Here is a 26,308-nt window from a genome sequence, read left to right as displayed (position 1 = left end):
CATTGTGGCCACACAGAATTTAGAAATTGTTTTGTCAGGATTCTCTTAACGGATGCTAGTAGCTCAACAAGTATAAACTAGCTTACGGAGGCTGGCTCAGTGTGTAACATTCAAATGATTACTGCTCACAGTCCCCAAGGTATTCATTACAGACAAAATTGCTCTTGTTGCCTGCTGTACAAACTGAGTTGCGATGGGAAATGAAAAACCAGCCTGGAAAAATAGGCCACCTAATTAAGTTAAACTACTGTAGCATTTAGTCTGACATCTTCATTACTCAAAATTAAACCGACAAAAAAGCAGTTTCATTTCAGTGTTCAGGTTACCCTTGTTTACATATTTTCTTGTAAATGTTTTTTTTTTTCTTTAAAAAAAATAAAATAAATAAAAACGAAACTTCCGCAAGCCACACTGAGCATTACAACATTGATGGGGGTCCTGTCTGCTCCCACCTTTGTACTGGGAAATGTGGTTAACCAAAAACATGGGACTCAACTTTGATTTACGAGACTCTGCGTTGGTCAACACCTCGCATGTGATAATGAGATGTCACCATCCCTAGACCCTAGCATCCATTATAGTGCCGTGGTGTGCAGAGCAATTTTGAGTGTTGAGGACATTCTGAAAAAGAAGCAAACATTTTTTCTCATTTGAGAGTATGATCCATTTTTTTAAAACTATGTTCTATTGTTGTGGAGACATTTAAATGCGTTCAGATTTTACTTGTGATTTGAATCCAGGTATTGTCTGAAATTGAATTGATATGGTAGCTCTTCTCTCAATTAAGTAGTCTTTTTTTGCTATTCGGTGAGTATATATTGTGCTGATGATTTTTGAAGATCACAGTTTTGTGATAAAATAAATTTTGCTAGATAAAAAATCAGGACTGTTGTTGGTTTTTCAGATTGCTTTCAGGACTATCACAGCAGTGTGCTTTGTGTCCTCTTTGCAGGAAATATGGATATGCAGGGCATGTCTTACGAAAAGTGACAGTCACTACATTGTGTTGTGTTAGCAATTTGAGAATCTGTTTTCATTCAGCTCACACACATTTCTGTTGTATTGAGTAATTAGTCTGAACTAGCATCATTTATGCTGTACTTGTGTTGCAATGTAATAGTGATGATAGTGTAAATATCCTCTCGCCAACGGAGGAAATATTCTGGCGTCTTTTTCACAGCAATGCGCTGCATGTCTCTACATTTCTATTATCCTTGCAGTATTTCAGCAGAGGTTATCTGCAGGCAGGTATAACTGGCCAATCAGAAATGTGTCTCAGAGGGAGAAAGGAGCCATACAGTTTAATCATTCTGTAATATTCTTTTTTTCTTTTTTCTTTTTGTCATGGATCTTCCATTGAGTTTAGCTTGGAAAATGTTTTTAATGAAAATGAAAAGTTGCGTTAATAACATTAACATTAACTTATTATTAGCATTATTATTATTAATAATAATAATAACAACAATAATAATAATAATAATAATTATTATTATTATTATTATAACAATAATTATAATAATTGTGTAGAATAGTGAGCTTTGAAAATTTCATTTTGTTGGAATTTTTAATCGATATTAGTAACTTTGGTGTAACATGGGTGAAAACATGACAAACTGCGACATAATACAAGGCTCCACACACACACACACACACACATATGCAAACACAGGGGCTCAACTTGATGGGAAATATTCCAATGATATCTACTGAGATCCTCTTTCAATTCATGCCATCTACCACTGCCACCTGAATGAGCCAGGGTAATAATTTAACAATGATGAAATCGCACAGCTCCTTCTTTTCAGGGCAGTCTTGGAACCACAACAGAATTATTCCCCTACCCCCTTCCCCTGGTCCATGAACCTCATAAGAGCTATTAAAGTAGTCTTATTTTATGGTGGGAGCATTTGAGGGTAAATAAAATAGGATTTAAAAAATATAAAATATGTACTTCAGTGCATTCTGGGATACTGGCAGAGAGACAGGATTACAGTTATTGAGGAGTGATAGGCTGACATGAGCTCTGCTGGTTTAGGACTTGCAGCAGAGTGTGCAGTTTGCAAATATTGTACATTGTGCATAGCAGTATGGAGGTTCAAGCTAAATACACTTTGGGTTGGCAGTCATTAGCCTGCCATTATGTTGTGGCTTTATTTTAACCTTTGGGTTCAGACTGCTTTTATTAATTAATAAATTTTATTTTATATGCTGGTGAAAAGCTTAAAATGTGTTTTTACTCTTTATGGAATGAAATAAAAACTTAGGCTTCAGAAACTATTTGTCAGTTTGCAAATTTTCCTGTGTAGGGGACAGTGGGAAAATAACTAATGGTTTTTGTATTTGGCTCAATTCTGAAAATATTACTTGAGAGAGATTAATAATTTTTAATACAAACAGCCTACATCCCTTGGCTATGATTACATGCCACAATTACATTTGTGGGGCATACCATTCACTAGCAATCTGACTGAAAGTACTGAGAGTGAAATGTTATTTTTAACCTCGAGGTTGGGGTAAAAACGAACGCGGCGCGAGGTACACCTAACAGTCTTAATAGCTTTAAAAGTTAGCACACAGTAACTTTTAGTGGTATTCACTTGCATATAGCCAAAACAATCTTTTGGCAATATCTCCCGAAACATTTACTGAACTCTTCCACCATTTGTTGAAGACAAAAAGATGGTAATTATGCGTGTTTAACCTAATATACATTGTTGAAGCTTCATACATTATTCTAAAAAGTCAGTGTTACATTTTACCCGTGTCAGATTTTTCCCCTCTCTCCCCTATGTTAAAAAAGTAATACACTTTGCATTGTGGAAGTTAGGCAGTGAGGTCATTCGTTTTAAAAATTGACAGATGGAAATATAAAATTATAGAATATATTTACATATATTTAATATTGTACATATTACATAAATGTCTCAACGTTTTGATGTTCCCTTGCCATTTGTCACAGTTATTTTATCTAGACCTTGTTTTTATGACTGATGTATTGTCTTGCTTGTTTATTTCTATAGAAGCAATAATATACTGAAGAAATAATTCTGGTTCCTTGGCTTATTCTGTGTTACTGTATGTTTTATGATACAGGCAACATAAGGACATTCCCATCATAGAAAATAATACTACTGTGCAGCACACAAATTGCATGGTACAGTTTCCAATAAACAGACCCATAACCTTTCTCTTGCAAGGAGCAGGTGTTGTTAAATATGGTGCTCTGTTGGGAAGTACTTGAACAGATTTTCTGTCTTAACACTTTCAATCGCCGCAATCAGCTCCACTCAGTCAGATCTGGGTGAAGTATTATCTTTCAGGGAGTCCTCAGAGCTTGGAGCGATCCAGTTTGACTGCGTGTAGGACCAGCAGTGACAGTCCCGCATTCGTATTCAGATGGCTACACTCATAAACTTTTCAGAAGTAAAACAAGAAACCTGAAATACCATCATAGACGAATTTAACATGCAGCCATGGCCAGCTTTTTGAGATTGCTTGGCAGCCAAACCATGTTTTTTCTTTTTTTTCCCTTCTCCCCTTGTGCTCTCACTACAGAAATGATGCCAACATGTTGTCCCAAACTATTGCAGACATCTGTGGGGGGAAACGCAATCAAACATGCAAATTAATAATAAGATGAGTTTGCTGTTAGAAAAGGGAATTAATCTGAGCTTCATTAAACACATTATAGCTGCCTTTTGAAGAGACAGTTGGGCTTGGATTTTGGATGTAATTCTTCTGTTAATTGCCTTAACTGGCAGTTTTACAGAATGGATTATTTTTTCCTCTGAATAAAAACTTATGTAGGAGGTGGCAAAAAATTAATTAATTTCTGTACAGTGTACATCTGCAGGGTCTGGATCCTGCTAAAACCTGTTACAGGCATTTTAATGAATATGGCTTTCAGTTGGATAATTTCAAGAAGTGTAAGAAGTTATAATTTTGTCCATCTTCCAAGTCAATTGTTACCTTGAATTAAAACAAGTGGGCATTATTGAAAGGCAACACTTTTATCTGTCATGCTGTTAACTGTGAAATGTTCATTAGGAAATTAAAGCATGTTTGCCTCACAGATGGTGATACAGACTTGATCTACCGCTCCTCTTTGAAACTATAACTCAGTTTGGCAGTGCATCCAACTTGAAAACATATTTAAATCCTCAAGACAATAAAAAAAAAAAAAAACTTCATCTATATAACTGTTTTTCTGTATGACTACATTTTTGTTTAATTCACTGTTTGACAATATGAGATGATATTTTAAAACTTGTGAGACTGTGAAATAAGACATTGTAGGCTTGTAGGTTTTGGCAGCCGTGACAAAATAAAGCAATTACATTTACATTTCTCTGACATCTTGGCACTTTTTCCCAGAGTACCATACATAGATGAAATATCAGTCCATTAATACAGCTGTATATGTGATGCAATAGCTACAACTTTCTTAAGAGTAAAACAGTGGTCCAATGTTTGAAATGTATACATGCAAACTTTGAGTTGCAAACCTAATTCTGTTGCCAATTCATTACTTCATTCACATCACTAATTTAAAGAAAAAATGTTTATTTCAGTTTGTTGAACGTCCTACAACAGAAATGACATTTATATTTTTACATAAACTGAACATGTGAGGACCATAATAGAAGTAAATACCCTCACCGTACCCATAGTGCAGTTGGGCTTTCACTAAACTTGCCAGTGATCCTGTATAATGTCCTCTACATCTCTGCCCCAGCAGTCTTACCCTGTGCCCAGCCTTGGTGATGAAGACTTCAACATTCCACCCATTACCCCACCCACACTGCCGGAGCACCCACTGGTCCACATGCCCGAGTCAGACTCTGCAGGGTACCATTCCCTCTGCCCCCCCATGCCTCAGAATGGACTACACCCCTTCCACCCGCAAAACATGGACCTCCCGTCCATCACAGTCTCCAACATGTTGAGCCAAGATGGTGCCCTGCTTTCAAATTCCTTGTCTATGGTAAGTCTCTCTCTATTCCTCTATGATATCATGTTTCTATAAGTCAACACCATAATACCATAGAGGCTGTTTGGATTTAATAAAAATCAGAGAGAAAATGTCCTTTGGCAGCATTATTAATTAATATATATCTTTTTTTTCTTTGCAATTAAAGATAACGATAACCAGAAATATTGTTGGATATATAAATATATATATTTCTGGAGTTTTAGAGAGTTTTCATGAAAAGAGACATCCAGATAAAATTCTGTTTGTTCCCAATTTCTCTAATCCATCCAAAATATAAGACAAAGATTCTGCCTATATTGGTTGGAGAAGAGATTACTCCAGTTCTCTCTAGATTGCAGGTCATTATATTTTTGATAATTACCTGTTACTACAAAAACTATGCAATCCATCGATGCAAGTTCTAACATTTTGACAATGTATAAATATGGCATTCAATTAGCACACTATGATCTGCATTACGAGTGACCATCTCCTGACCTTAATTCCTTGAGTTTCTTGACTTGTCAGCATGAAATGAATCTCAATATTGAAGAAACGAAACTTAAGGCTTTACTTTGGTAAATTCTCAGCATGCTGTAATGTCACACAGCGCTGACTGAGATGATGACTAATTGTGGTTAACCAGGAGTGATTCATGAGTCTAGCAGACATTTTGTGTATTACTAGCCTCTGTCATTTATGAAAGTGATGGAAAGTCATTTTGATATGTTGCCTGTTGATTACCTGCTTAGTTATGCATTTTGTGCCACTCTCTTCACACTAAACCATGGTACACTTTACAGTTTTGCCTTTGAAACCAATTCATATGTTTTATATTATTAAATAAAATTGATTCAAGGACAGTTTACTGCTTTTGCTCAAAATCTCTTACAGTGTGTAAACCTCTTAATTTATCAACGTGTGTGTCATTTGATTTAGGTTATGTGCAAATATTAACAATGAGGCAGAATATGGCTTTCTGAGTGTGATAAAGGTTTTTGTCTTTGTTGTTGCTCTTATAGCAATGGTAAACAAAATTAACATATTTTCCTTGGCCATTGTTGCCTAAGTAATAGAATAACATAGCATTCATATAAACATGTATAGGTGTTTATAGAATGAGAGAAAGACAGATATGGTTGCTAAAACTCAAATTACCGTATGCCTTTGTGAAAATAACAATAGTCTATGTTCCTAATGCATACAACTCCCTCTATTCACATACCCATTACACAAATAATGAACATCTGATATATATAGGCATACTTAAACCACATCACATGTTTAGAATCACATAGAGCAGCAGACCCTAAGTGGTTCACAGCAAATCTCATTCCAATCATATGTGTGAGTGTTTGCAAAATAGGTTTTCAACACATAATTATGAGAATTTAGATTGTTGGCATAAAAACATTTCAACATTATACCATGACAGTAAATAAATAATACAAAAAAATGTAGAATTACATGCATAATGAAAGATTTCAAGATTCACCCTAGGCATTTTTTCTTTTCACCTTAATGTTCTCAGTGCTGGAAGAATATCCATTAGAGCTACTATGAATTATGGTTGCCAGGCAACAGGAGAGAGCTTGTAACTGCAGTAAAGAATGAAATAGCTGTTTGACAGAATGAATTTTCTCTGAGCATTAGCCTGTTGAAACGGTCTTTTCTGGTGGAACATAAAATGCATTTATTTGCCTCATGCATTTTTTATTAGAAAATTATTTCAGTTCCAGGGGCTTGAATCGTTTTACTACAGAAGATATTTGATTTTAATGTGTTTTACTAAAATAAGTATTAGAGGAAAAAGGATTTTGCCTCTGAGTGGATGCATCGAACCATGCTCTGTGGACTCTTTTCAAAGAAAAATAAAAAGGTATTCAGTGCCTGTTAGGATTCCAGACTTTCAAACCCAGAGGAAGACGTTAAAGGAAACCATGCATGAAGAAAGTCGATGTATCCAGAAAAATAGGAGGGGAAAGATATTACAAATGACAGATTCCAGCCTCAGATACAAAATGATTTAGTTCAACCCAAATAAATAAAAGCTACATTTTGTTGTGAGTATTATGGATAAATAGTGGAGTTTTGCATTATTTGCCTTGTAGTACTGTGGTGTATTATATTTATGGTTGTTCTGATGAGATCTTTCATTTCAGATTGGAAGTTTGAATTAGGCACAACTTTTCATACTGTGTGGAATCTATGGTATTCATTCAATCCAGGTCTCTCCTCTACTCCGTAACAAGAACAAACAAACGCAGAATTTACCACAAAAGATTGAAAATAACAGAAATGCAATCTTTTTATTGTGTGGTTCACTACTACAAAAGGGAATTAGATCAGGATTAACATTTTTTTACACAGCCTCTGCATTGTTAGTGAATTGATATTATCTTTATGCTCACTTGAATATGCATGTTCTAAAATGATGCCAAAAATTATCAAATGCATTTCTCTAAATACTTACTGAGTTAAACATATTTTTACATGTTTACCATTTTTACAAATTTACCACCAGATGTGTCAGTGATGAATTATTTCATCAGAAGTATGAAAGAGCATAATCTGCTTTTGATACATGTGCGGTACATCCACAACTCTGTAATAACCAGGGAAATGGTTTAATATTATAATTAAAACAGGCTATTAAAACAGCTCTCACTTGTGGAAATAGAACATATATCAAAAATAAGGGCAGTTTGGTATGCTGTTTGTGTGTATGCAGTAAATTTTTAAATGTCAGCTAAATACAGCTGACGGAGTAAAGTTTAGCTCTTGTGGATTCATATTACATTACAGGCATTTAGCAGACACTCAAGGGTACAATGGCAGTCTCTTTGCTGGGAATCAAACCCGTGACCTTTAGGTTACAAGGCCCCAGCTCTTTACCCATTATGCTACACTACTGCGCTGCATATAATCTTATACTCGTGTAATCTCATTATATCAACACTAAAATTTACTGCCTACTTATACAGACCAGTGTATGTGTCATTATAGTAGACAGTGTTCCATTGTGTATTGTGTCATTTTTTGTTTTGTTTTTTTGCACCTGTAATGTAAAATGCAAGTCTTTTTTTCTAGCGTATACTATTTACTAACACAGGCATTGATGCACATTAAGTGTCTTGTGGATGTTTCAGATGAGGCTGTATCATTTGCATTAACTAATCCATTCCCATTGAAATTAACCACCACCATCAATAACTTGTACTTTAAATACTGCATAATCTGCAAGACAATATTGTCAATAAGGCCTTATAAAATGTTTTTCAATGATCATTAAACAACCTGGAAGTGTTATTTGGGAGCTAGCAGGAATTTACAGCAAAAAGAAATAATCTGTGGATAATTCTGAAGTCCTTGAATTTGCATACACCCTTAAAGTGATTAGCTTACAGACAGAACCATTGTGTTTGGCAATGTAGGAAACCTACACACCAAGGGAATATTACCCTCAAGGGTGACTTAAGGATTGATGAAATTGATCAAAGTGGCCTCGCTTTTTGTCATGTAAAACTTCAAAGTACAGAGCAGGCAACCTTTAGGGATGTTCCTGCTAACCTTGTAACATCAGCCCTGTTTGCTATTCTACCTTTTGTTCTGTTCATACTGAAGATAAATGGCAGGCAAAGGAGATAAATAAAATAAGATCTGCTGAATAACAAACATTATTCAGTATTATGCATCATAAATGGAAATCAGCAGCTATTAATGTGAGTTCCAGCTATTTCCTGTCCTATTAAAAGACACACTTAAGCAATACATACATATAATAATGCAGGTTGTAGATATGTAAACACTATCAATTTTTAATCAAATTATGTAAATATTTAGTAATAAAACTATGTTGAAAGCATGTACTAAGCGACTGAAGGATTGCATGTTTAGAACATTTATTAATTATTTACCTGAATAACAGTAATGTGAATTTGAATTAATAAGCCTGAAGAAACTGAATGCTCTTAGCTCTGTAAGTAGACTGAATAGAGCAATTATTGCTGATATACACTAAATATATAACCATTTTATTCATGTTTTTTTTTTCTCTTAAGCACATGATTGCACATATTTTAATAACTGTTGTAGATTTTAATATTAAATAGTAAAACATTTTGAGCACCAGAAATCAGAAAGCAGTGGTCTCATCCACTGTTATCTGAAGTAGTAATAAAATGTTACGAGATGAATTCTAAAGGAGTTACACTCATAGTTCCTTGGCAAACAGCCTTTGAGAGATCTTAAATTCAGGAATACAGAAGCAATACTTGCCCATCAGATCTGATACCAAACTGCACACACGCCTCTATGATATCACTACATGTATTTATGCACGATGTGAAGAGAATCTAAAACATTCAGAAGAAAATCTCTCCAGGGATCTTTGCATTTTTCAGGTACATTCTAGTTTACACTTTATGTAGTACAAAATTTACTGCTTGTATTTTGTATTCTCAACCAATTGACTATGCCAAAACTCCACAAAAAATCTTCAGCGCCACATATCTTTCGGCAAAGTTCAGTTATTGTGTCAGGAGAAATTTGAAAAGCCTATGCAGTAAATCAGAACTTACAAATGATGTAGTGTAGAATGAATATATTTAGACTTCCGTAGACCGTTGTTTTTGTATCCCAGGTGTATCAGATGATCAATGCCAGTTGTCCATAAATTGGATACAAGCCCCATGTGTTTAGCATAAGGAAACACCCTAGCAATCGAAGAAAAGGCATGCCAACTTCAGGATCCTGTGAAAACATAAGCTATTCATCGCTCAGCAAACATATCTCCACGGTCCCTAAAGAGGCTCTCTCTTTCTCCCGAAGGCATGGTTAGCCAAGTAATTCAAAAGCAGCAAATATGCCATTGCTAAGTGTCGGATTTGCGCTTTTTTATGACCATTTTTTTATTTTTAAAATTTTATTTTTATCTCAGCAGGGAGGACAGGATAAAATACAAATGAGAAAAAAAAAACCTTTTCACAAAGAGCCATCAGTTAAAGTCCTTAAGACGAAGACCAGAAAAAACAAAAAAATATCCTCTTCACCTGCTCCCACCTGTGTGCTTTTTATTCTTAAAAAATAAATGAAGTGTTCCTAACAAGCTGAGTGTTGTCACCTAAAACCAAGATGAAAATCAGCTTAAACTGAAAAAAATAAAAACAATATAAAAAAACTTTATTTTTTAAAAATTTAAAACAAGCAACCTCGCTCTTAAAAGTAACTAGAACTCAACTAAAATTGAAATCAAAATTTAAAAATAATAAACTAAATGAAAACTAGTGAAACATTTGAGCTTATTCAGATTGTTTCTTGGTTAATACAGTTAAATTCAATAGCTTATATATGCCTATGATTGTATTGATCAACATTTTGTTGTAAGAGGTATGTAAACTGACTTTGCATGAATAATAAATCATTCTAAATAAAAACCACTAATGCATATATGCATTTAGGCTTGTTTCCAAACACAGATTTTGATCATGCCAAAGAACAAATTCAGATAATAAAAAACGATGAATGCCAAAATGTTCATGGAAACATTCTTATGCACAATTTACGATCAAATCTGAAGGTACTAATGTTTTGTGAATGAGCCCCATTGTGTTTACCAGATCTGTTTCTCCCACAGTGCCATTACTAGACAAACGTATAATATTGTGTGAATAATGTTCTGTTACTCCTTGGCCCACACTGATACACTGGGTTCTGGTCCATATTTAGTCAATGTTTATTTATTTATTTATTTATTAGAAATAGACATTATCGTAGGATTTATCAAGTAAATATTTGAAAGGCCTTGTTAGAACATTGAATCTAAATTAAATGATTATACCAGATTTTTTTCAAAATCAACATTTTGTAGACCATGACTTATTTGAGCTAGACAGACATTAATAGATCTTAACTTGGACTCAATCAACATCCTTAACTTTGAAAAAAAAAAAAAAAAAAAACATAAATGTGTTTTATCTTCATTTCAGTTCACTGTAATTACCTTGTTGAACTGTTCTGATGAAATAAATAAAAATAATAATAAAACAATGGTTTATTTTATGTCAAAGATAAATCTAGATTGAATCCAGGACCAGAGTTTAACAGACATACATTTATATACACATATAAATAGAATTGAACTATGCATCTTAAAAGCTTTCCACTTGTGCAGTGTGTATTGTTCAATAACATGTCTAGCATACGATTTCAGGATAGAAAGTTGTGACTTTCAAACATAAAAGGGGGACTGAATTTTGCAATTAAAGGAAAACTTTGCCACAGGCACTTAAATTATTTCATGGTTGAAAGCACTCTATGTAGATTTCAATAATTCAGAGTTGACAGTGTAGAAACTTTATTAGATGCTGAGTGAAATATTTTGTTGCTGGAAAAAGTTGACCCTTTATAAAAACTTTATGAAAAATATGGAGACTAAACAAGACATAATTGCAGAAGAAACGGTAGAAAATGTTAACAATATGTATAAGACTGGTCTGGGAATGTAGGTATCTCAGCTGGGTCTGGCACTGTTAGCAATGTAAATCAGTGATTGCACTTATGTTCTCCTACACTGATGTACAGTCAAGTATTAATTGTTGTATGCTGAGGTAAATGAAATGTGTTCTTAATGATGAAAATGCAGATTCCTTTGCTCTTCTGCGTATTAATTCTGTATATGCGCCTCCTGTGTTTTGCTTTATTGAATGACTGATCTCAAAAGCATGCTGCAGTTTGACTGTTATCTAGAGCAGGGACTGTAGGCCTTAGTTGTTGGATATGACATGGTTGAACAGTCCTCTGAAACATACCCTCAAGAGCTACTCCTGTTATACACATTGTATAAGACACCATGACAGGTGTAGGATATATTGTGAAGAGTTTCAGGTGATGGAACAAATAGAGAAGAGCTTCTAATAGTGTACATATTTTTTGAATGCGCATTCACTACGAAAACTTTCAATGAGGTAAAACGGCTGACTGAAATGACGAATTGCAAAGATCACGTGTGGTTCATCAAGCGATTTTAAGATGAGGAAATTCTTGTGAGTACACAAAGCCAACCGTTGTCTGAAATTAGTTTTCCCTTGTGTGTTTGAGGTCTCATAGCCGTGAAAGAGCAGGGAAGGCCTTCATTCTTCTCAGAAGCAAGCGTGGGCTACATAGATGCTGGAAATCTTTACCATTTGTGTATTTATTTTTCATGTGGAAATCATTCCACCACTCTGTTTTATTAACCTCAATGCTGAAAATGTGTCAGCTCTTATGCTGAGACGTTCAACTCCCATTCCGTGTCTGAAAGCATATTCTCACACTCACAGTGCTGTGGTGTGATGACATGTTGGGAAGGCTTCAAGTTGTGGTTGCATATTGGCCACACGTTAACTTCCTTAGCAAACTTGAAACTTTGTAAGCCTGCGCTATACTGTGGCATTCTCAGTCTAGATTCTCTATTACTAAAATTAAAATGCTTTAAATAACTATAAAAGTCAACAGCAAGACTGACTCCTTTGCTAAATGTAGAAATGCTGATTCAGATTTTTTGAAAAATCATCATTGTGCTGTCATACTGCAATCTTTAGACACAACAACACACATCAGTGACAAAAACACGTTACACGTTTCTCTACTTTTAAAAGCATCTCAACCGACCAACCTAGTTTCCTTTGTAAATTTTTACTTTCCCTATGTGTTCTTCTTTGTAGTTGTTCGGTGATGTTCGTAATTTTGCTTTTGGTTGTCAGTGGAGAAGGGTCTTGTGCCATACGTGGAGGGCCATGGAACTTCACTGGCAATGAGGCCCTGAGGGTAACGCCACTCAGCAGAGTTCAGTGTCAAGTGGTGACAGGCAGGGCTAAACGGTAGGGGCTGATGAGACTCCTCTCGCTCTCGTTCCCAAGGAAGGCTGGCTCCAGTCCAGCTCGGGCGGCTAACCCCAAATAGGCAGCAGCTGGTGAGCACCGCTAGCAAACAGGGCCAATGGCCGCCCACATTCCACCCTTCCACTGACGGCTGTTTTCTGAAACAGCTGGATCAGAGGGGACTAGGCCCCACAGACCTGGCAATGCTGCACCAGTGTTTCTCATTTCTTTTCTTTTTTTCATCTTGTCTTTTTTTTCCCACCAGCCTCTTTGGTGATGATGACAGACCTCTGTGCTGATGCAATTTTACATCTGTGGTGCTGGGACACTGGACACTAATTCCACTGCAATAAATGTATAGAAATAGTTTATTCATTAATTAGGCATACTGTGAGGGTTGTGTTTTCAAAACCTGTCTTTTGTGTTGTACAGATGCAAGAGATGGCCAACTCTGAGACATCCCGATACAACAGCCATCCACAAATGGAGGCTCTGAGGCCCAGACTCCAGTCGGTCATGATGCCGCATGGTCAGCTGACCACCATCAACCAATCCCAACTCAGTGCTCAGCTGGGTTTGAGCGGAAACAACGTCCCCCATAGTTCCCCTTCACCTCCTGGAAGCAAATCTGCAACTCCCTCTCCCTCCAGTTCAGTACATGAAGATGAAGCAGATGAGTCTTTAAAGGTATGCAATGTGTGAGTCAATACAATGGAAATGTATAGCAGAGAGGCTCGCTACTGTTTCTCATAACATAATCGGGCCTCTGTGCATATCCTTATCAGTTCCATTAATGTTCAGGTATCTTTCAGAATGCCTGTATTATTCATTATTAAATAACATTGACGTTTTCTTCTTTATGTTTTTGGTGATCTGATTATGGTTCATTCGCCAATAAAAATGTTAATTAAATCAGCTGAAGTACAGTATAGGTCCTGAATTATTGGCTCCCTGTATTAAATAAACACAGAAATTTAGTTGTATTTTATGCTCAAACATATGGGAAACTATATTCTTTTATTCTAATAAAATTATTCTTAATTTATTAGCAGACTTGCTATTGAGTAAAACATAGGTGTCAAAATTGTAGGCTCTTCAAAAATAAAATAAAACAAACTTATTTATAAAATAAAATTTCACTTTTTTACTTTCATCTTAGTCTTAAAGAAGGCTCAAGCTTGATCAATAGCATAATGAGCTCCACAAAGGACCTTAACATTTTAGCTGAAAACCTGGCTGTTGGTAAATCTTCCACAAAGACAATGACCCCCAACATAACTACACATCTGCATAGAAATGGTCCTGTGAAAACAAAATCAGTGTTTTGCAATGGCCGTCTCAGTTTACATAATTAGATCCTATCACCTTTGGTGTGAACTGAAGAGATCATACGTGCAGAGTCACAGACCTAATATCAAAGACCTTGTAAGGTTTTGCATGGAGGTTCTCAAAGCTTATCAAGCATTGTAGGATGAGACTCAGTGATGTTATCATTGCCAGGGGAGGCTACGCCAAGTAGTAATCACCGAGTGCCAATAATTGTGAAACCAATTTTTTGGAAGTTCATTTTTTTACTTGAAATGTTCATTAATACGGTATAGTAAAATGTACGTGGGGAAATATTACAATATATCTGTCACGGTGTTATTTGTGCACATTTATCTAGGGTGCCGATACATCTGGACTTGACTATTCTTGCACCTTTCAAGTAATAGGGAAACAAAAGGCTTACATAACTATATTATATACCTATAATTTGTGTACCTATGATATATGCGAAGAGCTGATGTAAAGTGATGTAAATACTTTGCATGGTTAGTTAAACAGTAAAGCTTTGGTTGCTGTCTTTCTTTAGCAGTCTCTACTTTTAACACAGTCATATATAAATGATTAATCTTTCACTTATCAATGGCCCAAGTCTAGCTGAGGCTGTGTATATGTACGTGTGTATGTGTGTGTGTGTAGAGAACTGTTTCTGTGCTTGCACGTGTGTGTGCGTGCATGAGTGCATGCGTGAGGAACTGTTTGGTATGCTTCAGGGGAAACCCATTATTATCTCAGAGCAAGCTAATTTATTGGGAAAGAAAACCTTGTCAGGAAGCGGTGTCAGGGGATTAACATCTGTTATTTACAGTACCGAGTAATGAATTTCCCATTGAAAGTTTTCTGCAACCTTGAAAATGTATGGAAACCACTAATGACATTTATTACACCGCCTACAAATGGTTTTGTTCTCTCTAATATCTCCGTTGTTTTGTCCAACTTAATTTACAACATATAATAGAAATCTATAAAGCAGAACGTGAAAGTTGTTGGAAGTGCAGGATTGTCATTGATATGCATCAAAAAAAATCTTTAAGACTATTCTTTGCAAATTTATTTTAACATAAATAATAGTCACTTTATATTGATCGGTGCGGATTTCACCAAATGATAATAAAGCAACCATCTGATAATCTAATGACAATTTTATTAAAATGTTTGATTATTTTTAGCATTAACTCCTGGCAGGCTGTACATCAAAACATTTATAAATGTGCCTACAGCAAAGAGTGTAATATTTACATGCCTGTCATATTTAATCAGAATTCTCTATCTGACCTGTTGATTACTGTAAAATGACACGTTTTTTCCGTACTGGGCATTTTTTATATCGGTGATTTTTCACATTATTACGCATTACCCGTTATTACTCATTGTACGTTGCAGATGAATGGGGCCGAGAAGAGGCCAGCCACAGATGTGGGAAAGAAGCCCAAAACCCCAAAGAAGAAGAAGAAGAAGGACCCCAACGAGCCGCAGAAGCCCGTCTCCGCCTACGCGCTCTTCTTCCGCGACACCCAGGCCGCCATCAAGGGACAAAACCCCAACGCCACCTTCGGCGAAGTTTCCAAAATCGTGGCCTCCATGTGGGATGGCCTTGGTGAAGAACAGAAACAGGTACTTTCCGCTGATGGCGGTGTCTGTCAGCACGTCCCCCGATTCCAGCTGGAACTAATGGGAGAGGCGTGTGAAAAGAAACCATGTCAGTGCGAAACTGTAAATGATTAGATATTTTTGTAAGCTGTGAGATGGTTAGGAGAGAGGGTTAGGGTTATATTTAACGCTGATATTTCTCTAGAGTGCATTGTTTTGAAAGCACTCAATAGGATTCATGTATGAAAAAAAGGTTCATCTTCAAATCAGTCCTCATTGCTTGTAGGTAGAAAATAGAAATGCAACACACTTAAACGGAAAGCAGCGTCAGCGTAGCTAAACCAGGACTGACTGTGATGATGTTTTTAGGAGTTATACATGTATCCCAACAAAATGCTGTACTAAAAATACGACTTTTTAGTGAGTTTAATAAACGAGATTAAAATAAATACATTTCAGTTTCCCCACAGAATGTGTTGGGTATGTATTGTACCCCTTACATATTTGGAGCCTAGATCCTGGTGCTGTTTTCATGCACTTGTGAAATCAAATTGCCAGTGCAAAAGTCAGTTATTTGCACCCTCACACAGCTGAAAGATGACTGTCATCTTTTGAATGAGCTTTTCAATGACCCTTCTTTTCACCACCCACCCAGAGTCAGATGAGAAATGAAACCTATAATGGACTGAGTGAAAGAGGTTAAGAACTCTCATCCATGATTCCTTCTGATCAGTCTGATCTCAGTCTGATCTTTCTGTGCCATTCCGAGCTCATAACATGTATATTTCCCTCAATGTCTGAACCTCGTCTCATATTAGATGCAGTGTTTTAGTGATGTTCTTATGAGAAATTCACATCTATTGTTTGTTACCCTGAACGAAGCATTTTACCCTGATCCAACTATAGACAGAAGTCAGTCAGATTATCTGGTTCATAGATTCATGGTTTGGTCTAACTGGGCCCCACCAGATGAAATAGTGAATAGGGACAAGGAAGGTGTGCTGCCAGCACACACAGGTAGGAAATAGAGTGTAATTTAATTGTGCTGTGATTCCTGTATGGTGTCCTACAGTAATGGTGCAGTAGATTACTGAAGTAAAACAATGGGAACAGGATGCCACATGACCTTAGACTTCGATGCTCAGGAAATGAAATGCGGTCTATCTGCACATCTTTGTGATTCATTGTACAGAACATTAGCTAATTTCCTTGTGCGTGGAAATATAACAAATAACTTTTGTTCAGTGGAAGGTACTATAGAATACCAGTAACTGATATATTTTCCTGGGGTATATGTGGTAAATGGAAAAGGCTAAATCAGAAGATTTAGTGTGGTAACTCGTGTTCTTACAGCTTAAGTTGGGAGCTGTCATTTTCATGACTTCATACTCTCCAACATCAGAATTCATGAGCTGGTTGAGCATCTAAAGTTGCAGTATACTGTACATTCATCACATGGCAAACGTACTCCTGCTTTGTAACTAATTTATAAAATCTTACATATTATTTTGGTTAGACCGGAGGCTTTAAGGGCCTCAGTTATGAGCCCAAAGTGATTTGGAATCAGAAAGGATATGACTGGCAGTCACTGGTGAGGCAGCCTACCACCCCTCAGAGTCTCCCAGCCTCTGTCTTATACTAGCCTAATGTAATTCCATTAATTATGTGTCCACTCACATCAATCAAATCACACAGACGTCTGCAACATTGCTGTAGAGGCTGAGATGTCATTGTAGCGCACGTTTCATTCCTGTTCTTAAGCGTTCAGCTTGAAATTGGACAGTAAAGGTAAATTGCAACAAAAAAGAGAGTTCTCAGAAAGGGCCAGATTGGGTTAAGCCTGCATTTCTGACCCAGTTGTGTGTTCTGGTAGTCCCCATTGTACAGTGAGTGGTTTGAGATTGCTTTCATCCCCCCTTTGTCAATGTAACCGAGCATGAAATACGATCCCATAGATGACGCATAAATGCATACCAAGAGATTAATCAGTGAAGACTTTTTGGAATTGTGTTTAATAGCTGTAATAGTCATATAAATTCAGATTAAATTGATTGAGTAATGGTAGTGTATATTGTGCTATTATTAAATTGCATTCCAGAAAAATGAATACAAGCATGGTTGACATCTGGTTTTATGGTTGTAGTGTATGTCTGTGCATTGGCAATGGAACAAAATAGGACAATGAAGGGATTTCCAGCTTAGCTTGGATAAGAATTAGATTCAAAATCATAAAGCTGGATCAGTTATATAAATAAATATATTTATGATTGCCGTTATTGTCTAATTCTTGCACTCTCGTGCGGAATTGGATGTTGATATGCGCATCTGATATGTAATGATACTGTAACAGTGTTATTCTTTACCAATGAAAAAGTATGCAGAAAATTGAATGTTTTGTAGCGAACTACCTCTGTCACATGACCGTTCTTCGGGCAATATACTGAGCTACAGAAATTAAAGCCTGTGTACAGTCAACATTTTTCCTTCATCGAACATCAAATGCCAATGTTTGTTATCACAGATGCCATGTTGTGAGATCAGTAATCACCAAAACTGGGGAACAAAAAAAATAGTGGGTCATGTTGAAAAAGTTTTATTTACATATATTTAGAGTCAAGTTTACGGGAACATTTTTATTGAACCCAGGTTTTCAATTTTTTTTAATGTTATAATATGGAAATACTGTGTTGATCAATTAACAATCTAACAGAATTCTTACTGAATGGGTGCTGATGGGTCAATTATTGCTCTGCAGCTGTACAAGAAGAAAACAGAAGCCGCTAAGAAGGAATATCTCAAACAGCTGGCTGCGTACAGGGCAAGTTTGGTTTCCAAGGTAAGTACCGTACCTTTCTACATAAATATTATATGCTTTTTGCCTGATGTATTATTTAATGTGCAATAGTACATGAAAGCACAGACTTCAGTGCTAAATGTGGACGTGTATGTCAGTTGTGGAAGATATGGTGCCCTCTGTATACATATGTTTACTTAAGTGATGTAATCAGGAGTAAGAGGAGTAAGGAATGAAGGTTCTCATGATGCAGACATGGGTGTTTGGGCAGCGCTGCCCAAATGCTGGAGCTGGTGATTGCTGCAGTGTGGACACGAGGAAGTAGACATTTAAACATTAACTGCAAATTAGCCATCATAAAAGACTTAAATGTGCCTGATTATAGAAACAGTATGGGGGAAACTTACCAGTACATTACTTAAGTACTCGTGCATGTACTACTCACTGTTTCAAACATTTACTAATGCTATTAATTTTATGACAGCGTACGCTAGAAAATTTAACAGAGAAGAAACGAATGACTTTCATGTCGCAGGGTCACGCTAAAATAATATTTTCAGATGAAATTTAATTTACTATAAATACTGGAAATACTGTAGGCCTTTCTGAAATCCTACCACAGTGCAATTTGTTACTGTAACTTCTAATTAAATGGCTTAGTTTAGAATTAATTGAACAAGTGTCTGCTTCACATTAATTACAGATGATTTCAGTGACTGTCAAAATAAACAACTTTGTATATGTTTTGTATTCATTAAAAAGTGCTCAAATTCATTACATTAAATTAAGGACAATTACTGTTGGGTTAAATGGTCACATCTGCTTTTCTTTGAGAGTAAGGAAATACAAAGTAGTTGCACTGTATTAGTTTTCTTTTTTAACTTTTGTATCCCTCTCTACCATTTGTACTTGGGGTCTTTTTTTCTGTAAAGTCTGATTTTTATTTATCATTCATAATGCAGGCCAAGAGGCCAAGAGCAGTCTGTTATAAGTTTGTGTTCTCTGAGGTGTCACTGTGTTCTATGAATTTCCCAGTGATGTATTGCTTTGTGATTAAAATCAGTCCTTAGTTCACTGCTATAGTCTTGTTGACACAATGAACAAAATGACATCAAGTCAGTGGAAATAATTATTTCCAAGTTTCATCTACTTACACTATTCAGGATAGAATAAATGTCTGTATGTGTGTTGAAATAATAATTTAAGATATCAGTGTGTGTGTATTTTTCCTCCCACTATTGTTTCTAAATAAACTGGTGTTTGGTAGCAGTGACAGAAAGAGCAGGCTGGAAGTAAGAAGGCCTGTATCTGTGGGCAGCAGTTGGTTGTCTTTGACTCGGTGCCTGGATGAAATTACACGCTGTCTCTTTTGTATGATCTTTTTCTAGAGTTACAGCGAGCCTGTTGACGTGAAAACATCCCAAGCCTCGCAGATGCTGGGCTCCAAGCAGCAGGCTTTCCCCGGGGCCCCACAGGCCCACTCAGGCCTGTACATGGGACACCCTTATCACCAGCAGCCAGGGATGAACCCTCACCTGCCAGCCATGCACCCCGGCCTGCCCCGCAGCATCGCCCCCAAGCCCAACGCCCAAATGCCAGTGACTGTCTCCATCACCAACATGGCGGGGTCACCCCCTCCCCCGCTCCAGCTCAGCCCGCCTCTGCACCAGCACCTCGGCCTCCAGCAGCAGCACCAGTCCATCGCCATGCAACAGCAGCTCGGCAACCACCAGCTCTCCCTCCACTCCCCGTCCATGTCGCAGGTCAGTATCCACCCGACACCCTCACAAGACAGGGCGTTACAGCTCACATAGATAGTGACAGACTATGGTGAATTGTTGAAGCTGAAGGTAAGAAGAGAAAAAAACTTTCAACATTCAACACGTCTTTTGTCTTTGATGATGTCTAAATTGCACAAGCTTTACAGAAACATCTGTTAATTCTTGTTCATAAATACTGGAGCTGCCACTGTGCAGTTAGCCCTCCAGGTAGAGAGTGATTTAAATCTTAACACAAGGAGGGTGTCTGGGATAGAAGGGATGAGACTGTGGTCAACAATCATGGGTGTGCCTTTCCAATGGGAAGCCCTGAGGGTTTGACCACACCCAACCGCAAACGGCTCTCCTTTTGTTATTTCTACAGAAAGCTGGTTTGTAAACCACTGATTGGTCCCACAGTGGTGCGTGCCTTCTGAAAGGTAGCTGCTCTAATGGCAGCCTTAGTAACTCAATCTGAAGACCACTTAGGTTAACATGGCTAAAAGATCTCACTGATTCTACCAGTAAGAATGGCAAGAGTCATGAAGTACAATGCCACTGGAAATAATTTGTTGCTCCTGCATTTGAGTGCAAATATTAATTCACAAATGAATATCTGTTACGGTTTAAGAATGGCATGGGGATTATTTTCCTGTATAATGCAAAATTGCAGAAGACCAGTTTTATGCAAATGATTTATTCAAATTAAGCATTTCTTTGCTATCGTGTGGAGGGGGCCCTTTGCAAGGATACACCCCCTTCCTTCCTTGTATAAAGGTAGAGGGGCAAACAGAAATCACAACATATTCTTTGCATGACCTAGATATGTTTGTGTTAGAGAGTCTATAAATATTTATGTGCATGTGTGAGTGTGGAGTGCATGCTACCATTTCATTTTTCTGCATTTCCAGCTCTCCATTCTATTCCTTGCACTTTGAATGAGGTCAAGAAAGAAATCATTAATATCTGTCAGCTTCCTTTATAACCCTTTGGAAAAAAATCTGTGTATATTGCACAGACAGATTTTCAATTTTCCCTTGTAATAAACAGATGCATTAGGATTTGGATGTAATTTAAAGTTGCGAAAAAAAACAACATTGAGATTGATGAATACATCAGTTGAGAAGACAAAAATACCTTGGTATCAGATGAAAGCCCCTCTTCAGACAGGCAGGAAATGAAATTAGTTCCCAGTAAAGTGTGGAGATGGGGATCGCTGTTCGGTTTGGCTGCAGGCTTTTTAGGACTAGATGCTACAGCAAAGAGGAACCGCTAAGGCTACAGAAATCTAATTAAAGAGCAAATGACCCCTTTGACATCATATTAATCTCTATCAGTGCCTCTTCCTTTCATTTCTCTGTAACATTGGGACATGAGTTTTAAGATTCCATCCATGTTTCAAAACATGCTCTAATTGTCTCTCAAGGATCACACAGAGAAATAGTAAGTTATTATTAGAATCGGTTTTAATTAGACCTCTGTGCACTCAAGTCCTCACAGCTCAGTGTTTGCATTCCTATTTTTAACGAATGACTGCAAAAACAGATACTATTAATCCATTGGAAATAGTGAGGGCTTCATTTGATAATAAGGAAAATGTATAAAGAGCAGCTGGAACAAATACAAAAAAACACAGGATTTTGTAGATATATTCAGCCCAAACTTTCACAATGGAGACTGATTTTCTTAAATGAAACACGCATATGCAGAGCCAGGAAGCCAATTTGTTTGCTGTCTTCAGTAATGCATTCATGGTCAGTTGAAAAATATTTATTAAAGCAATATTTATTGATAAAAGCTTTCTCTGTGTATAATAGCTAGATCTAAGTCCTTTTTTCCTCTTCTGAGAATGGACAAATTTAAATTGACTTAACTAAATAGTTGATTGGGCACTAGTCAAAAACAAAAGGTTACGAAAGGTTTAGTTTAACATATTTACAATAGATATGAGAGCTGTTTCCAGGAAGATCCTGAGGCCATAGCTGCATAAATTATTTAAATTTAGACTGTTGCTTCACCTCTATAATTGCCATAGATGGTATTCCCACAATGCACTCATGGCTCTTCGTCTCCACAAAATGTAAATTCTAACTTTTGATGTGCCACAGGGCTATAAAATACAACCCTAGAAAGTAATATCCAGCTCAATGTTTCACGATCTTAATGATAGTATTCATACTATTATCATAAAATAATATTAATAATAATAATAATAATAATATACTTACCTTACCTTCTACTTCTAACGAGTAACGCAAGTAACATTTTAAGCTGTGTTACTGTATAGCCAGTGTAGTCAATTTTTATATTGAGATTTTATTGTAAATGTTCTGTAAATACACTTGGACATAAATGCATTTTATTGTGTTCAAAGGCAGTTGTGAATACACAGTATGCACCAGCATGCCACAGCAAATGTGTCATAAATGTGATCCTTAGTGCTTTTGCTTGGAATAGTTATGTAGCATTAAATGGGCTGACACTTGACTGTGGGAATTTGATGTCACTTGTAGTGTAGGGAGAGTAGATGGTCAATTCATTGTAGCGGAGTCAGTTTTGGTTGATAAAATGAAGTCCTTATTAAATACGAGGCATATTGCCAGCTTAGTGAACAGTGGCTCGAGTGTTAGAACGCTGTGTAAAAGAAAAGCATCTTTCAGTATGCAAAGCTTTGTGGTAGTGTTTCAAATTGCACAGTAAAATGGTCAGTGTTAAATCAACTCTCGCGGAGTACATATGGTTTCTATTGGACTCATATGTACTATGCTGCAGCTGAATTAACACTGGGCATTTTACTGTGTGCCTCCCGTTAAGTCTAGAGATTAGCTCCAAAACTAGCAGTGGATTAAGTACACAGGTGAACAGTCTCACAACAATAAAATTTTGACATGCTTTACATTTTTACATGGCACTGCTTGTTAGACCTTTGTACTTTACTGTAATGTACTGTAGATTGTACTGTGTTTTGTGCATTGTGTCATGCTGACATGCTGACTCTACTTGTAACAGTATTTACAACATTTTTTGAGAAAGCATTATTGTACTTCCAGCCCATTAACCATATGTATGTAATAAATAAGTTCATTTAAAGAAAAACTAATGCTGAAAAAAACTTTTGTATGACCTGTTGCACTAGGACTGTAGTATATATTAATTTGTTTATTTAGTTACGTACAGCAATGAGGTCTGGAAAAGTTACCTGAATCAAAATTCTCTTTAAATGGATTTGTGCATGAGTGTCATTTAAGTTTTTCTTCCCCACTGGATTACAGAATAAATTTGTCTGAGGTCCAATTTAAAATTAGCATATTTCAGCTCGTACAGCTGTGTCAATCTTTAGAGGGGGAAAATGCTTAAACTGTGCCTCTCTTATGCCACTTGGAGTTTTAAGCTCTTGTCTTAGATCTTGCATTTATAGGAGTCGTAAATCCAGTATAGTGCAATAATCCTCATTCATTTTGCATATTTGTGAAGAGCAAACAAAAAAGGAAGAAAAACTGTGGTTCAACTTTGGTGAGCTAAGGCAGAGGGACGAATACAAAAAGACAGATGGTGCCTTTGTGATAGAATGAAGGAGAAGAATTTGGAGAACAATGAATGAATAGGTAGAATCTCAAAAGAAAAAAAACCCTGCCACCTGCTGCCTCTCTCTCTCTCGCTCTCTCCCTCTCTCTCTCTCTCTCTCTCTCTCTCTCTCTCTCTCTCTCTCTCTCTCTCCCTCTCTCTCTCTCTCTCTCTCTCTCCCTCCCTCCCTCCCACTTTGGGATTAACTTCCCTTTCACATATTTTTCTGCTGGCAAGTACAGGAAAGCTCTTCAAATTAAAATACCTGATCTGCTTTTTTCCCTTCTCTTTCACTAATGTTAATTTATTATAGCTCCTTGATTTTTCCTTTTAATAAAAGTATGCCATCAATTGGTGTTTTATTGAATAACTTTTCAGCCTGGAAATTCTGACTGTTTGGTAAAATGTAGAACCCTCAAATGCTAATTATATTATACATAAATTAGGCATGATGGTAAGATTAATATGAGTTTAAATGAGTTTAGCGTCAGTGCAAATTGAGCTGACAGTTTTGTTTGAAAGTTTACTTTGACACAATCTAATGATACCAGCACAGTTTATCTGATAAACTTTATCAGGTAAACGAGGTGTCTCATCTAGTAGGCACCATCGCTCCTGTAGTACATTGTGGCCTTGCGGTATGACAATGGATGGGAAATTGGTTAGGGAAAAATATGTGTTTTTTTTATGCTGTTGTTGTACAGGGTTTTCCACTTCAAGCAGAATTCCAGAACATCCTAAACTGCACATCCTCAGGGGGCCAGGTGGTGTCGCCCTCAATGGATTACATCCGTTCAGGGTGCAGGAATCCTTCTGCGCAGAGTGTGGACTGGACCACTGACTACTGCAGTAATGGGTAAGCACAAGTCAGCCATTCTCACTCACATCCCCCCCCCCCCCCCCAAGTCTGATCTTGGAGGCCATTTTTAGCAGCTCTTTGAGGGAAGAGCTAATATTATCACTGTCACTTTAACAAAAAGATGTGCTTTTGTGTGTATAAACGAACACAATTTATTTTTTATTTCCAGAAACATGCAAAGAGACAAAGCTTTGTATCTCACCTGATCAAGACCTAATTCTGTTCTGTGGAGCTCCTGAAAATCGTTCTACCACCTTGACTGTGTTCACAGGACTGAGGCAGTTTTTTTTTTTTCATCTCAACACAAAGCCGCTAAGCACTTACAACTTTGTATTGTTTATCTGAGCATCAGAGGTGACCTGTAAAGAAACTGAAAACAAATCAGTCATTTCTTTTTTTAATTTAATAATAATGGAAAGCTGAAACTTAATTAATATACAGATTGAAACAAATTTGGACAACATGGCTTTTATGTTGATTTTGCTGTGGATTTGCGCTAGTACGCTGCCTTAGAAACTGTAGTCTGCACACAGATGAAATTTTAGAAGTCTTTTCTTTAAAAACTGGTGTTTATAGGAACGACTAAAGACTTAATGGCTTATTATAGCCCATATAGCAAGTTTGTAAATAGATTCTATGTTACACTCTCTTAGAGTATAAAAAATGAGCTTTTTTTCTTTAGGTACAGTGTGATTTGGAACAGGATGAGACAGGTTATTTAAGTCTTGAAAATGGTTATTAAATTGGAAAATCTTATTTTTGCTTAATTTGTAATGTAACAAACTGGGAAATTCCTATATTTTGCAAGAACATTTAGACTGTTCCCAAACCTGAAACAAAAGTTGGCATTTACCCACAGAGTAGCATGGAATATTTGGGAGGTTGAGAAAATACAATAAAAAAAGAAATAAAAAATGAAAGGAGAGAGTTTATTTTGTACTACATAGAAATGCTTTTTGTATCACTTCTTGTGTATTGATTAGTAAATGTCATTGAAATCCTCTGTGTATAAGACTGCCAAATGCTTATCTGGTGATTATTAGATGCAGTGACAGATTGGAGACTGCTAAATCATAACCTTGACATACAGCTGTGTATTATTATTATTATTATTATTATTATTATTATCATCATCACCATCATTTCTTGATACTATGTCTATATTTAATCTTTTTTATTGAATCTGTTGCGCCTGTTTATGAAATTATAAATATAGGTGTTTGTAAGTAACAATGTTAGCATCAAACAATGTTTTCTCTTTATTTTCAGCAGAACTGTTCCAAGCAACCATGTAAATATTTTATTCTTATTTAGTTTTTATTGTGTTAAAAAATAAAGTCCAACCTGCATTTTTGTGCAGTACTCACAAATTGTGTTCTGAGTCTTATTTATAGTTAGGAAAGTCTTGAAGGTTTTGTGATATTCGGGTGTGGAATTGGTTTGCTCGATTTAACATGTCCGTGAAGCCCTGTTTGGAAACTACTTTGCATGGAAATGGAGAAAAGGCTGTTTTTAAATTTGGTGGCCTAAAGTGGGTCCACAGTGGCAGAACACAATTGGCCTTGTTTAAATTTTCTTAGGTTACCA

General features: G+C 36.5%; 1 protein-coding gene across 2 annotated transcripts in view; it reads left to right on the top strand.

Moving 5' to 3' along the window:
• The window catches only part of tox (thymocyte selection-associated high mobility group box), a 70,185-nt gene extending 44,573 nt beyond the window's left edge, over positions 1-25,612 (top strand). Inside the window, exons 4-10 of one of the 2 annotated variants that reach the window (XM_035416074.1) lie at positions 4,739-4,984; positions 13,264-13,518; positions 15,541-15,771; positions 18,503-18,583; positions 19,930-20,304; positions 24,567-24,718; positions 24,891-25,612. In XM_035416074.1, coding sequence (XP_035271965.1) covers positions 4,739-4,984; positions 13,264-13,518; positions 15,541-15,771; positions 18,503-18,583; positions 19,930-20,304; positions 24,567-24,718; positions 24,891-24,927 — 1,377 coding nt within the window. In that variant the 3' untranslated portion in view covers positions 24,928-25,612. Of the gene's footprint in view, positions 1-4,735; positions 4,985-13,263; positions 13,519-15,540; positions 15,772-18,502; positions 18,584-19,929; positions 20,305-24,566; positions 24,719-24,890 lie in introns of both variants that reach the window. The other variant, XM_035416073.1, reaches the window with a different exon arrangement.
• The last annotated feature ends 696 nt before the right edge of the window (positions 25,613-26,308 follow it).

Source organism: Anguilla anguilla, chromosome 4, assembly GCF_013347855.1.
Source record: "Anguilla anguilla isolate fAngAng1 chromosome 4, fAngAng1.pri, whole genome shotgun sequence".
Lineage (NCBI taxonomy): Eukaryota > Metazoa > Chordata > Actinopteri > Anguilliformes > Anguillidae > Anguilla > Anguilla anguilla.
Note: the sequence above shows the minus strand (reverse complement) of the source record. Positions and strands in the feature narration are given on the sequence as shown.